At 27.3% G+C, this 13090-nt stretch overlaps 1 protein-coding gene across 2 annotated transcripts; it reads left to right on the top strand.

The window, feature by feature from the left end:
* Positions 1-207: 207 nt before the first annotated feature.
* Positions 208-7071, top strand: LOC123262514 (mitochondrial import inner membrane translocase subunit Tim8). 2 transcript variants are annotated; one of them, XM_044724764.1, is made up of 3 exons: positions 208-261; positions 341-519; positions 6786-7071. In XM_044724764.1, exons 2-3 carry the CDS (start codon positions 400-402, stop codon positions 6957-6959), a joined length of 294 nt encoding a protein of 97 aa, XP_044580699.1. In that variant the 5' UTR covers positions 208-261; positions 341-399; the 3' UTR covers positions 6960-7071. The 2 variants fall into 2 exon arrangements, with proteins under 2 accessions (XP_044580699.1, XP_044580700.1); XM_044724765.1 differs by having other exon boundaries at positions 230-261; positions 333-519.
* The last annotated feature ends 6019 nt before the right edge of the window (positions 7072-13090 follow it).

Consider the following 13090-nt stretch of genomic DNA (forward strand, 5'->3'; position numbering starts at 1 on the left):
TAATTAGAAAATAAAAAGATTATGTAAAATTGATGCTTTAAAAAATTATTTTCTAAAATTTTAAAAATCAATTTTTAGATAATCTATGATCTATACTATAAATCTACGTAGACAATTGTAAATCAGCCTTTCATCTTAAGTACTAGAGGCTATTCCACATTTTCTATAAATTTCATCATTTTTACAACAGCAAAAATTAAATACCCATTCATAATCTTGACATAAAATAACAATATATTTTAATTCAATAAAATATCAAAGGTAATTACTTTAATTCATTATAATTGGTATCAATCAATATTAAATACTTTAAAATTAATTTTAAACTTTAGTATTTTAGGTTAGAGATAGCCTAAATTTATTTCCTTATTCAGTTCAATAAGTATTAAATAATAAATAATGTCTGATTTGTTTGGAAACACCAATTTTGATGAACCAAAAACTCCCAAGTCAGGTGTGGACAATGAATTAAATGAATTTATAATGATGGAGAAACAAAAGGCTCAGTTAACAGCTCAGGTGATTTTCAACTTTTATTTCGTTTTTCCAAATAATACATTAAAATTTAATTATCTTAATTTCAGCTAACAATTATATAAATCAAAGAATTTCATACTAATTAATTCAAAATATTTCTACGTTAACTTTTTGTTTTACAATTTTATCGTTAATGCGAAAATTATTTAATATTTATCTACTGCTAGGAATTATTCATAAATTTAATTTAAAAAAATTCAGTAGATTGAATAAAATTTTGAATAATTCAAAGATTAAAAGACATCTAAAAATTCTCATGATTTTTTTTCTTGAATGCAAATGTTTGTGAAAAAAAATTTTATTAAATTTTACATAGAAAAATATTAAAGAATTATCATATAATTTTTAAAAAACATTTATCAGTAATTAATTTTTTAAATACAACAAAAAATGTCTAACGATTTCAAAATTATTTAAAATTTCAGCTTAGAATTTAAAAAAATTGCAAAATAATTTTGATATATGTTCAAGTGCAATTTTCTAATACTCAGCTTAAAAATTTTTTTTCAAATCATTAAACAACATTTAAAGCATTTATTAAAAATTTTTTTTTAAAGCTGACAGTACAGTGCGCGTCATTGATTCATACCGGTTAAAAATTTTATGCCAAGGGAGAAAAATCAAAATTTCATCTGTAAATAAAGAAATCAATAAAAGGAAAATCTTTATAAGCATCAATTTAAACAAAATTGAAAAAATAATGCACTGAAAATAAATATCTCAAAATATCAATCACAATTAAAATAGAAATTAAAAATATTAGAAATTAAATAATTACACACTTTATAAAATAAATAATAGTAAATTTATAACATTGAAAAAAACAGACAACAATAAAATTGGATAATTTAAAAATTTATCAAACATAAACATAGACATTGAATAAAATAAAATGAACTGAATTCAGAGAAGTCAGTAAAAAAACATTTGAATATTTATATTTATAAAAATATTGACAGTTATTAATATACGAATTCTTAAACAATAGACATCTATAAATATAGACTAGCAAATTTAGAAACCCGTAATTTTAGACATCTGTAAATTTTGATTTACATAAATTTATTAATTAAAATAAAAATACAATTAAATATATAATTGCTTGCAATTTACGAGCTAATAAAAAATTAAAACAAAACTTTTATGATGCTCGGGAGCACTAGACCACAACCCTTGGATGTTTACGGAGCCGGTTCTCCAGGAGATCACGGATCAGGCAGCGGCGGAATTCCCCACGCTTCAAACAATAACTTAGACAATTTTTTAATAGTGAGTGTCGGGTTTATCAGAGTTAGCTACTCATGGAGGTTTACGGAGTCGGTTTTTCTAGGAGGTTGCGGATTAAGCAGCGACGGAACTCCCCGCGATCCAAAAAATAACCTAGACATTTTTAAAATAGCGTGTTTATTTCTTCAGATTGACGTTATATATGTTCCCTAAAATTTTGCATTCTGTTATAATTTTATTTTTAATATTATTTTTTTTTAATATTTGATTACAATTTTTTCTTACGTCACTTGTTTTTGGCTGTCAACAAAGAATTTTATAAAATAAAGCAGAAACAGAAAAATAAAATAACCATTTAAAAAATTGACATGGGTATGAAGATTCAAAACTGTAAATAAATTTTTATATTTAATTAAAAAATATGTAGGTAATTTTTTGCAGTACAAAGAATTCATCCGCTGCCTGATCCGCAACTTCCTGCAGGACGATAAACCTCCATGAGTAGCTAATTCTGATAAACGCGACATTCACTATTTTAAAATTGCTTAGGTTATTTTTTGGAGCGCAGGGAATCTGGCCGTTGTCTAATCCGAGACCTCCTGGAGAACCGACTCCGTAAACCATTATGAGTAGCTAACTCTGATAAACACGACACTCGTTATTTAAGAATTGTCTAGGTTATTTTTTGGAGCGCGGAGAATTTCGCTTCTGCCTGATCCGCAACCTTCTGGAGAACCGACTCCGTAAGCATCCAAGGGTTGTAGTCGAGGGCTCTCGAGCATTATAGAAGTTTTGTTTTAATTTTTTATAACCTCATAAATTGCAAGCAATTATATATTTAATTGTATTTTTATTTTAATTTATGAATTTATAGAAATCAAAATTTACAGATGTCTAAAATTACGGGCTTCTAAATTTGCTAGTTTATATTTATAGATGTCTATAGTTTAAGAGTTCGCATGTTAATAACTGTCAATATTTTTATAAATATAAATATTCAAATGTCTTTTTACTGACTTGTCTGAATTCAGTTCATTTTATTTTATTCAATGTTTATATTTATATTTGATAAATTTTAAAATTATCCAATTATATTGTTGTTTTTTTTTTTTAATATTATAAATTTACTATTATTTATTTTGTAGAGTGTGTAATTATTTTAATTACTAATATTTTTAATTTCTATTTTAATTGTGATTGATATTTTGAGTTATTTATTTTCAGTGCATTATTTTTTCAATTTTATTTAAATTGATGCTTATAAAAATTTTTCTTTTATTGATTTCTTTATTTACAGATGTCGAAATTTTGATTTTTCTATTTTACCAAAAAATTTTTAACCGGTATGAATCAATGACGCGCAGTGTATTTTGCTAATCTGATTAATTTGAAAATTTCTCAATAACGTTAAATTCATATTTTAAAGCAATTATTCATTCGTTTGTAGGGTAAATGCACCAATTATTGACCGATTAAGGTTTTCTTTTTCTGTACTAAGCTATAAAAAATCTATTAACCTACTAAAAACAATTTGTAATAGATTTTATCAAAGTTAAATATTTAATCTATATATATATATATATATATATATATATATATATATATATATATATATATAGGAGACTTTCTATAGATATAGTCACTCATCACGATATCTCTGGAACTATAAGACCTAAAGACTTGAAATTTGGTAGGAATATTCCTTTCGCCGAGTAGAGGTCAGCTAAGAACGGATTTTACGAAATTCCACCCACAAGGGGGGTTGCGGGGGCGTTAACAATGAAAAATTTCCGTTTTTAAACTATAGCTCCTATCGACTCCAAATTTGGTAGGAATTTTCTGTAAGTGATGCATAAATCATTTATAAACGAATTTTACGATAGCTTACCTAACAGGGGATCGCGGGGGTGGGTGTTAACAATAAAAATTTTTAATTTCCAAGCTATAGCTCCCATAAACTTCAAATTTGGTAAGAATCTCTTGGTAAGAGTGGATTTTGTGACAACTTACTCCAAATATCGATTGAGCGAGTGGGTGTTGACAAAAAAAAATTTTGATTTTCAAAATATAGCTCCTACATACTCCAAATTAAGTAAGAGTCTTCTATATGTGATATAGAAATGATCTAAGAGCGGATTTTACAACGAATCACCTCCAATGAGGATCGAGGGAGTGAGTGTAGACAATAAAAAATCTTAATTTCCAAAATATAGCTTCTAAAAACTATAAATTTGGTAAGAATCTTTTATTTCTTATGAAGAGATCATCTCAAAATGGATTTTAATAAATTCTACTCCTAATAAGGGTTGCGGGGCTGGGTTGTAAAATCTAAAATTTTAATTTACAAATTATAACTCCTGCAGACTCCAAATTTGGTAGGAATCTTTGTGTATGATGTCAAGTTCAGCTAAGAATGGATTTTCTCGAATTCCAATCCAAAAAGGATTGCGGGTGCATTAACAATGAAAATCTCTTATTTTAAACAATAGTTTCTATGGTCTCAAACTTTTGTTAGAACCTTTTGTTTATAATATAGAAATCATCTCGAATAGGATCTTACGAAATTCCTTCCCTACATAGGAGTGCAGAAGTGATGATTGGCAAAAAATTTTTATTGTTCCTACAGATATAAAATTTGATAGAATCTCAAGAGAAACAGGAAATCACAGGGATGGCCTCCAAGGTCAACCGATTTAAATATTTTTCTTTCTTAATAATTATATTTTCTTACAACAATCGTCTCTTTGGCAGCGGCTAAAAAGTCATTATAACGTTTCTAAAATTTTACTTTACATGTAGCTATTCAGTCAACGGACTAAGAGATTAACATACATTATAGTTTTGCTGATCACTAACCGATGAATTGTTCTTATAACGGAGGAAATTTTAATTAACAGCAAAATTCGCTACACTTTGAGCTAGGCAGATTTCAACTTCACTTATAAGACCTACAATAACTTTAACTGAAACTTTCAATGCTCATTTCAAATTTTTTTCTTCGTGTCAATTATTATTCATTTTTGAAAGAATGCCACGGGAATGTTATATTAATTGCATATTAAAAGTAACAATAAATATTAGCTAGAATGATCACATGGATAAAAGGTAAATGCCAATTCGATGAAATTTGGAATCTCTGTATGTCAATACAATACTCCAATTAAATTTCAAGTTTAAATCTACAAAGTCAATTCTATAAACGCCCAGCGGAGCGGACGGGTAACAGCTAGTTAATAATAATTAATAACTATTTATAGTAAAAATTAACAAAATTATATTAATTTTGTTATTTGAATCTTGAAATACTAAAATCACCAATTATTGACCGAAGAAACCCAATAAATGACCGACCGTTCTCCAATTAATTGACCGCTGAAATAATTATAAGTAATTTTGTAAACTACATGTATGTAATTAAATTTATTCAATACTTTTGAAGTATTAACGACATCTTTAACAAAACTAAACTTACAATATAATTTTAAATCGTACTTTTTTATAAAATAATATAAATAATAGCAATAATTAACATAAAGTCACATTTCTTTAGGTCACAAATAATCACAAATTTATTTTGATGACGATAATTCTTCTGATTCACTTGAAATTTTTTTATTCTTCTTCTTTTTTTCAATTAAAGCTTAAGCTTATTTATTTAAAGCTTATTTATTTAAAAATATATTTTTTACTAGCTTGTAACTCTTTTTTTTTTTTTAATTGCTTAGCAATTTTTTCTTTTAACCCTTCAGGACATGGGTGTTTTTAGTGTCTCACTTGCACTGCAGCGACATCCATTATGTTAAATGTTGTTGCGTGAGAAAAATCTCATAACCCATGTCCTGAAGGGTTAATAATTCGTTTTTTGATATAACCGTTCACTAAAAAAATTAGAACAAAATAAAATTTAATAATCAAATAAGATTTTAAGTATTATTTTAATTATAAATATACATTTTATAATCATTATTTTTATATTTACAAAACATTGAATGACTAAAGTACTTTAAACACTTGACGGATTTAATTTTGAGGTTATGAAGTTTGTATTATAAATATACGGTCATTAATTGGATTGTGATAAAATCAGAGGGTCTAATAAATGACCGAATGAATTTTTTATTGGGTAATGGGCTTCTGACGGATCCAATAATTAACCGGTCTTAAAATAATATTAAAACTGATAATTTTACTGTATTTTTCCATAAAAGTTGGAATCTGATCTTTAATTAACATAATAAAACTAAAATATTTTATATTATGTCAATTAATATCACTAAATTAATAATGAAATGCACACTCACTCTTCAGTTGTATGCTAGTTATTTTTGACCGGTTTATGGCTGGTTGCGTTGTAAACAAACAAAATATTTTTTTTAAAGTTGTAATCACTGCGTAATAAATTGCGTAATTTTTTATTATGATGATTAAATGCCATATTTTTTTATTTTAATACTTTAAGAAAAAAAAAAACCCTGTAAAATATTAATTAATTAACTTTTTCATACGTCGGTCAACTAATTGGTGACCGGTCAACAACTGGTGCATTTACCCTACTGGTGAGAAAAATAAAATCGATAAAATTTGTAAATCGTTTAATTATAACAGAAACAACACTGTAAAAAAAAAAGAGTTTTAAAAATTTTTTCATTTCTTTCTTCGCAATTTTCAAAATCTTTTTTTTTTTTCAAATATAACATTTAAAATGATTAAAAAATTACCGGTCTGTTAGTTTCATATTAACAAATTGTAGTGTGATTTAGTTTTAATGATCACGAAATCGTGAATTGATAATTATTATTTATTTTAATACAATATTTGTCTAAAATTTTTTCTTGGCATATTTTAATAAATGTTTCTAGTTGAAAAATTAAATTTTCGAAAATTCGTAAAAATAAATGATATTTTAGTTATGACTAGAATGAAGAAAAAAATGAACAAGTATTTAAAACGTGACTTTTTTTTCATAATAGGGTAAGATTTATTAATATTTGATAGGCTAATTTGAATTGAATATTTTACAGATTCACGAATTCAATGATTTTTGCTGGGAAAAGTGTGTTGACAAGCCTGGAACAAAATTGGATGGCAAGACTGAAACCTGTTTAAATAATTGTGTCGACAGATTTATTGATGTATCTTTGTTAATCACCAATCGATTTGCACAGTTACTCCAGAAGTCTGCAGGTGGGATGTAATCATGTAATAAAAAAATATAAACATTTATTTGTATAAATAAATCACGAAATTTTCCCCTAAATAATTAATGTTTATAATTTTAAATAAATGTTAGTTTATAGAAAGGTTAAAGAAAAATATGTTATTGAATAAAATGATCTAAAATTAAATATTTGTATTATAATTTCTTTTTTCTGAAATAATTCTGCAAGTAGAATATTATAAGTAAGGTAACTAGTCCAATCCGTGACCGCCGACCATTGAATGACCGGTTTGAAGAAAAATGATTACAATAATTTTAAAATTTAACTGACAGCCAATACTCACTCGTATTCTCAGTCTCACATAATTCTTGTAATATTCAATTGCCACGTAATAAGTTAATGCGAGAAAGTGTTGTTAAAAACTATTAAAATAATGCAGAGGATTGGAGAATTTTCAGAAATATATCAAATTCATAAAAAAGTTTCTAAAAACGACAATTCAGGAAACTATGGGTTTTTATTGTGATAATAATTTTTGAAGTTTACTCTTTGAGAATCGATTTTCATATAAGGCCCCCAGTATGAAAAAAATAAGAGGAGTAAAATCTACTGAACAAATGACCTCGTTACGTTTTTGTGAGCAACCTATTCTAGTTAACAAGTGCTGTTCAGTGAACAGGCCCAGCCGCGATGAAGTCGCCCCTGGGGGACTCCCAATTTCACGAGCCGCACCTGTCAACCGCTAGTTCCCGCTTAAACTAACCGCCTGCGCAAAACTAAGCTTGACCGATCACGTCATGTCTCGAAGCTGTGATTGGCTGATCGCTCTGCAGACATGCGCAATAAGCCTTCTTCCCCAAGTCGACGAGGAAGAAGACGCATTATTATTATTATCTTTCGCATCCACGCTTTCGTTGCAACAAGTCGCTATTAGTATTTCTTTACTTTCGCTTTTTGTTAATAAACCGCATTTCGCTTATTTAATAATTTAATTTGCTTAAATTAATTGTTATTAATTCGCTTTAGTTTGTTACAGATAAATTGTGTTATTTGTGCAATTAATTCTCCGCTTTTCCAGTGCCGGCATTGTTTCAACCACGTGTGTCAACCGGCTTCGCTTTATCATTCACGCAGTGCTTTATTTATCCGCTTTTATTTAAGCAATCCGCTAACTTACATATTAAATATAACTTGTATTTAGTGAAAAAAATTTTATAGTGTTCATTTTAATAATAATTTTCGCGTTTTAATTGAGATATCCTGACAAAAACCTGATCCTCCGCTTTCCCGCATTTTACAAGTGCCTTTTTGGTCAACTTTTTTCAGCAGTCTCCGAAAGGGTGTAGTAAACTCATCCTACAAATCATAATTTTCCGGTCTTCTTTACAACTATCTGCATTTTATTCTCTTCATGACGAGTATAAGAAAACGATGTTAGAGACATAGTCGTTTATTTTTAATATCTGATTTAAGATCAGTTATATTCAACTCCTTCGGTTTTATATAATTTTAACTAAATATCAATAACTGATGGATACAATACGGATAAATTACCAAACGATGTAAAGTAATACTAACTTTTAAACGATTGTATTTCTTGGTATTGCATACTATACATCTAGGTTGCAATAAGACCTTTTAAAAAATGCCTACTGTCTTTTTATTTTATCATAATAAATCACAAACAGTATGTTGAGGCAAACATTGCATTCCACTGAATTTTTTTGAATCATTTTCAAAGAATCAAGTTGATATAGTTCATTTTAAAAATATTAGTAATCAGATTTTGTTTCCGCACTCTTAACGTGCATAGAAGTTTTATGATTATCATTCGGTATTATTGGCGGAATTGAAAACATAACAGTTGTAGACTACCAGAGCTTGTGACCGTCGTAACTAACAGCACCTCTACATCTAACCGAATGCACTTCGTATCCAAAGTGGACAGTGGTGCCAACTTTTTTTATCAGATGAAAACCTTAAAAAATATTAATTGTATTATTTATCAATATCATATATTTAAACAATAAAACACACAATTAAAACATGCAATAACAGTAATATGGTATAACAGTAAAATTATAATTGAGGTGTCATTCGATTCGAAATGGGATCTAAATGATTTTTGAAAAAAATGAAGTTCCGCTTGCAAAAATTGCAAAGGTTATTAAGAACTAACTGAAAAAAGGGGGTTTAGTTTTTTACAAATATCTTAAAAACTAATAAAGATTTTTAAAATTAAAAAAAAAATTCAAAAAAGGAGGAAATTTCCTAGAAGAAAGTCTGGACTCCCGGAACTGTAAGACCAATATTAATAATTTTCCCAGAGGGATGAAAATACGGCCGAAAATGGGTGCTCCGGCGTGTGTAAGCCATGTCTACTTTGAACACTTGATTAATAAAAATTATTTTAACATATTAAATATAAAATTCAAGAAATGAAAAAAATCAGGGGCTTACTGGATAGATAAATGAACAATAATCCGCCTGAAAAACTTTTTATCACAATTTTTCAATTAGTTATGCAATTGTTAATTAATAATTTTTTTTCTGCTTAAACATGTACATTGCAAGTTTGATAATTATTAAACTATAACTATTTGAGATTTTTTTGCTCTCTTGGAGCAATTCTTGGAAAGCTTCACAATATATATACTATATAGTATAATAGATCCCCGTTCAAAAAATTAAAAAATTTTTATTTTTAAATTTTTTATTAATAATTTTCGTTGCTGCAAAATTAAAAACTTAAATTAATCATCAAAAAAATTTATTTTTTCAAAATATTATAAATGATCCGTTTTTATGTTGTCAGCAGCTGCACGGAAATAACTTTTTTAAATTTTTATCTTTTATTGTTTAAAAAATTGTTACCCTGGCGGATTCGTGGTCACGGTAAAATGATCGTGAAACGACGGTGAATGTACCGTGAATTCACAGTGTCGACAAATGATTGTCGAATGACCGTCACTTGACTATCGAACGGCCGTCATTTCCCGGGAAAAAATAATCAGACCTGACCATGCCTGTTCACGTATGATCAGGCCTGAAATTAGACCTGATCATGCCTGTTCATATATAATCAGGCCTGAAATTAGACATGATCATGCCTGCTCATGTCTGAAGCGTCAAATACGCTCAGGCCTGATCAGGCCGGTTTAGTAATGTAAGGTAATATTTGATGATTAAAACGTGCGTGTAATCCTTATAGGTTCAGCTAATAATTGGCTACGAGTTTTTGCAATAATTTTTTAATTTTGTAAGCATTCTACACATGTTTTTACAGATGAATCATTTTCTCAGTTTGTTTTTAGGGTATTTTTTATAAGCGTTAAAGAAACATTTTATAGACCAGGAGTATGTTTTTTCTAACATCAATCACAGTTATTAATTTAAGCTTACTAAATGCTTTGTTAATTTAGCCAATGATTATTATATTATACTCTCATCGACGCTATGATTTTCTGTATTAGTAAGGTTGCTGTCAGGTTATTCAATTTCATGATATTTACAAACTCTTTAATATAGTTCTTATCATTAGAATCATTTGTTATAGAGTATCAACTAATTTATTTACAATGGTATCTAGCACTGCAGTTAAATAGTAATTCTTCTTTATTGCAGATTGTATAGGTGATTCATGAAATTTTTTGCTTTGGTAGGGTATATTAGACTTTAAACAGACGGTCAACTGTACGTTTATGTACGATGTCTTAGTTTCCTTGTTCGAAATGTGAGGTATTCGTTACCTATTCATAGGTGTAGACATCGATTAAAAATAAGTTAATTAATAATAGAAACTTGTTTTTAGAACCAAAATAGAAAAAAATTTTTTTACAAAATTTAGAAGTTGGAATTTATCACTGTAATGATTTCGCGCAATTGATGTTTTTCATTTTAATGTACATTTCTAAATCTGCTACTTGAAGCTGTAGAGCATAGTATTCTGATGGAACTGTAGCAGTTACAGCTACTTGTAACAAACTTACGAATGTATGCCTGATTAAATTTTGAAATAATGAACATAATAAAAAAATTAATATATTTAGATTGGACGAAGATAATTGATGATTCCGTAACAATGGAAAAAATCACAAAAAAAATAAATGATCTGGCCTATCATACCAGGAAAGCCGAGAATGAATCGGATTCTGATGAAGCCAAAACGATTGGTGGGTATTAATCAAATACTTTGAAAAATAAAATTTTTTCTTGATGAACTAAAAAAAATGTATATTAGGGTGGCTCAAAAAAACCGACTATTTTTTTTCGAGTCTCGAGTGAAAAAATGTTAGTTTTTGATGTTTTAAGAGCTCTTAAAAAAAATTTTTTTAAGAGGTCGCTCCAAATCTTTTTAAATTTCGAAAATCGTCAAAAGTCGAATTTTTTTTTTTAATTTTTTTTCTCGTTACGTCATAATTTTATAGACCAAAAAAAAATAAGTTCCTGAAAGTTTCAGTTCAAAATTTAAATTTTAAAAGGTCGCTCATAATTTTTTTTAAAATTTATTAGTGCATTACGTTAGATTTTTTTAAACGACCTTTTAATATTCAAATTAAAATTCCATGCATTTCTTTTTTTTTTTTTTTTATTTAGTACAATAATCGATAAAAATACAATACGTGATATACTAAAAATCAAGTACAATATAGAAAACATATTTTTTTTTAATTTAATTATTTTACAAAGAAAACGTATCATTATATTTAATTGTTTTTTCTCTGATTTTTAATACTTAGTAAATTTATCTGAACGTCTCGTTTCTTTGCCAAATTCCTACTATAGCCCCGAGAATTGATTTACAATTACTAAAAGACCTGGTTCAATTTAAAGAACAAAATCAAAAGTTAGGTTCAGCAGCACTAAAAAGTTTTTTTTGACATTTATAGTACATTTGTGACTATATAATTGAATTAGCATTTTTTGACTCCAAAATTAAAAAAAAAAAATTATTAGCGACCTTTCAAAATTCAAATTCTGATCTAAAACTTTGAGGAACTTATTTTTTTTTTGGTCTATAAAATTATGACGTAACGAGAAAAAAAATTGAAAAAAAAAAAAATTTTATTTTTGACGATTTTTGAAATTTAAAAAATTTGGAGCGACCTCTTAAAAAATTTTTTTTTGAACTGTTGTTTGGAGAAGGTTCTTAAAACATCAAAAACTAAAATTTTTCACTCGAGACTCACAAAAACAAAAAAGTTGGTTTTCTTGCGCCACCATAAAGTATATATTTACTTTAATAGAAAAAGGATTCCGAAAAATAATTTCGGAGAAAAATGACGATACGGAAGACGAAGACGATGAAAATGAAGACCAAAAAGCTTCAAAAGGAGATGAAAATTTGATGTGTTAATTATATATTTTTTTTTGTGATACTTTTGAAATTTAAACATAATAATAATCAGTTTGTAATACTATAATAAAATGTATATGTAGATATACAAATACGCAGTCGTGTCTTTGAATTAATTTTAAAAAGTAAATAACAAATTTTTATTACTAATAAAAAGGTTTAGAAAATGCAAAAGCATTGAATCTGCAAATCATAACTTATTTTCATGCGGTATATAGACTGCCATCTGTAGGACTTCCAGTAAAAAAATATCACGACATTTACTAGTACCGCCATCTCTTGACGCCAGCACTACTCTATTACAGTAACTGACATTCGAATTGTTTATAAAATTACGACCCAATGTATTTATTAAATTTCCTAACGAATTTTCGAGAAATTGTTTAAAAATAAATGCTAATTAACATTACAAATTGTATTTAGAAGTGCTAAAGAATTTGATTTTCACATTTTATAAACACGAATTTGAAATATTAATGAAATACTGATTTCATATCGATCGATAAGTAAATCTGTAATTTTTATTGCATAAAATTTACAAAATTAAATTCGTTAGCACATTATTATATTATTTTGAACATCCATGCAAATTTTTAGGTCATTATATTAAGGGCAACATATAAAAAAATTTGTTTAAAAAAATTCATCAAATTGTTGGTCATAAATCTGCACCCGTGTCCCCAGTACCAACAGGAGTAGAAATACACAATTTTTATGCGGATAATTGTGCTGGTAAGATTTTTATTGAGATTTGCTGTTCATAGTACTTTATCGCACCGATAAAAGATTAACTTGACTCAAATTAATTTTT

Source organism: Cotesia glomerata, linkage group LG4, assembly GCF_020080835.1.
Source record: "Cotesia glomerata isolate CgM1 linkage group LG4, MPM_Cglom_v2.3, whole genome shotgun sequence".
NCBI classification, from domain to species: domain Eukaryota; kingdom Metazoa; phylum Arthropoda; class Insecta; order Hymenoptera; family Braconidae; genus Cotesia; species Cotesia glomerata.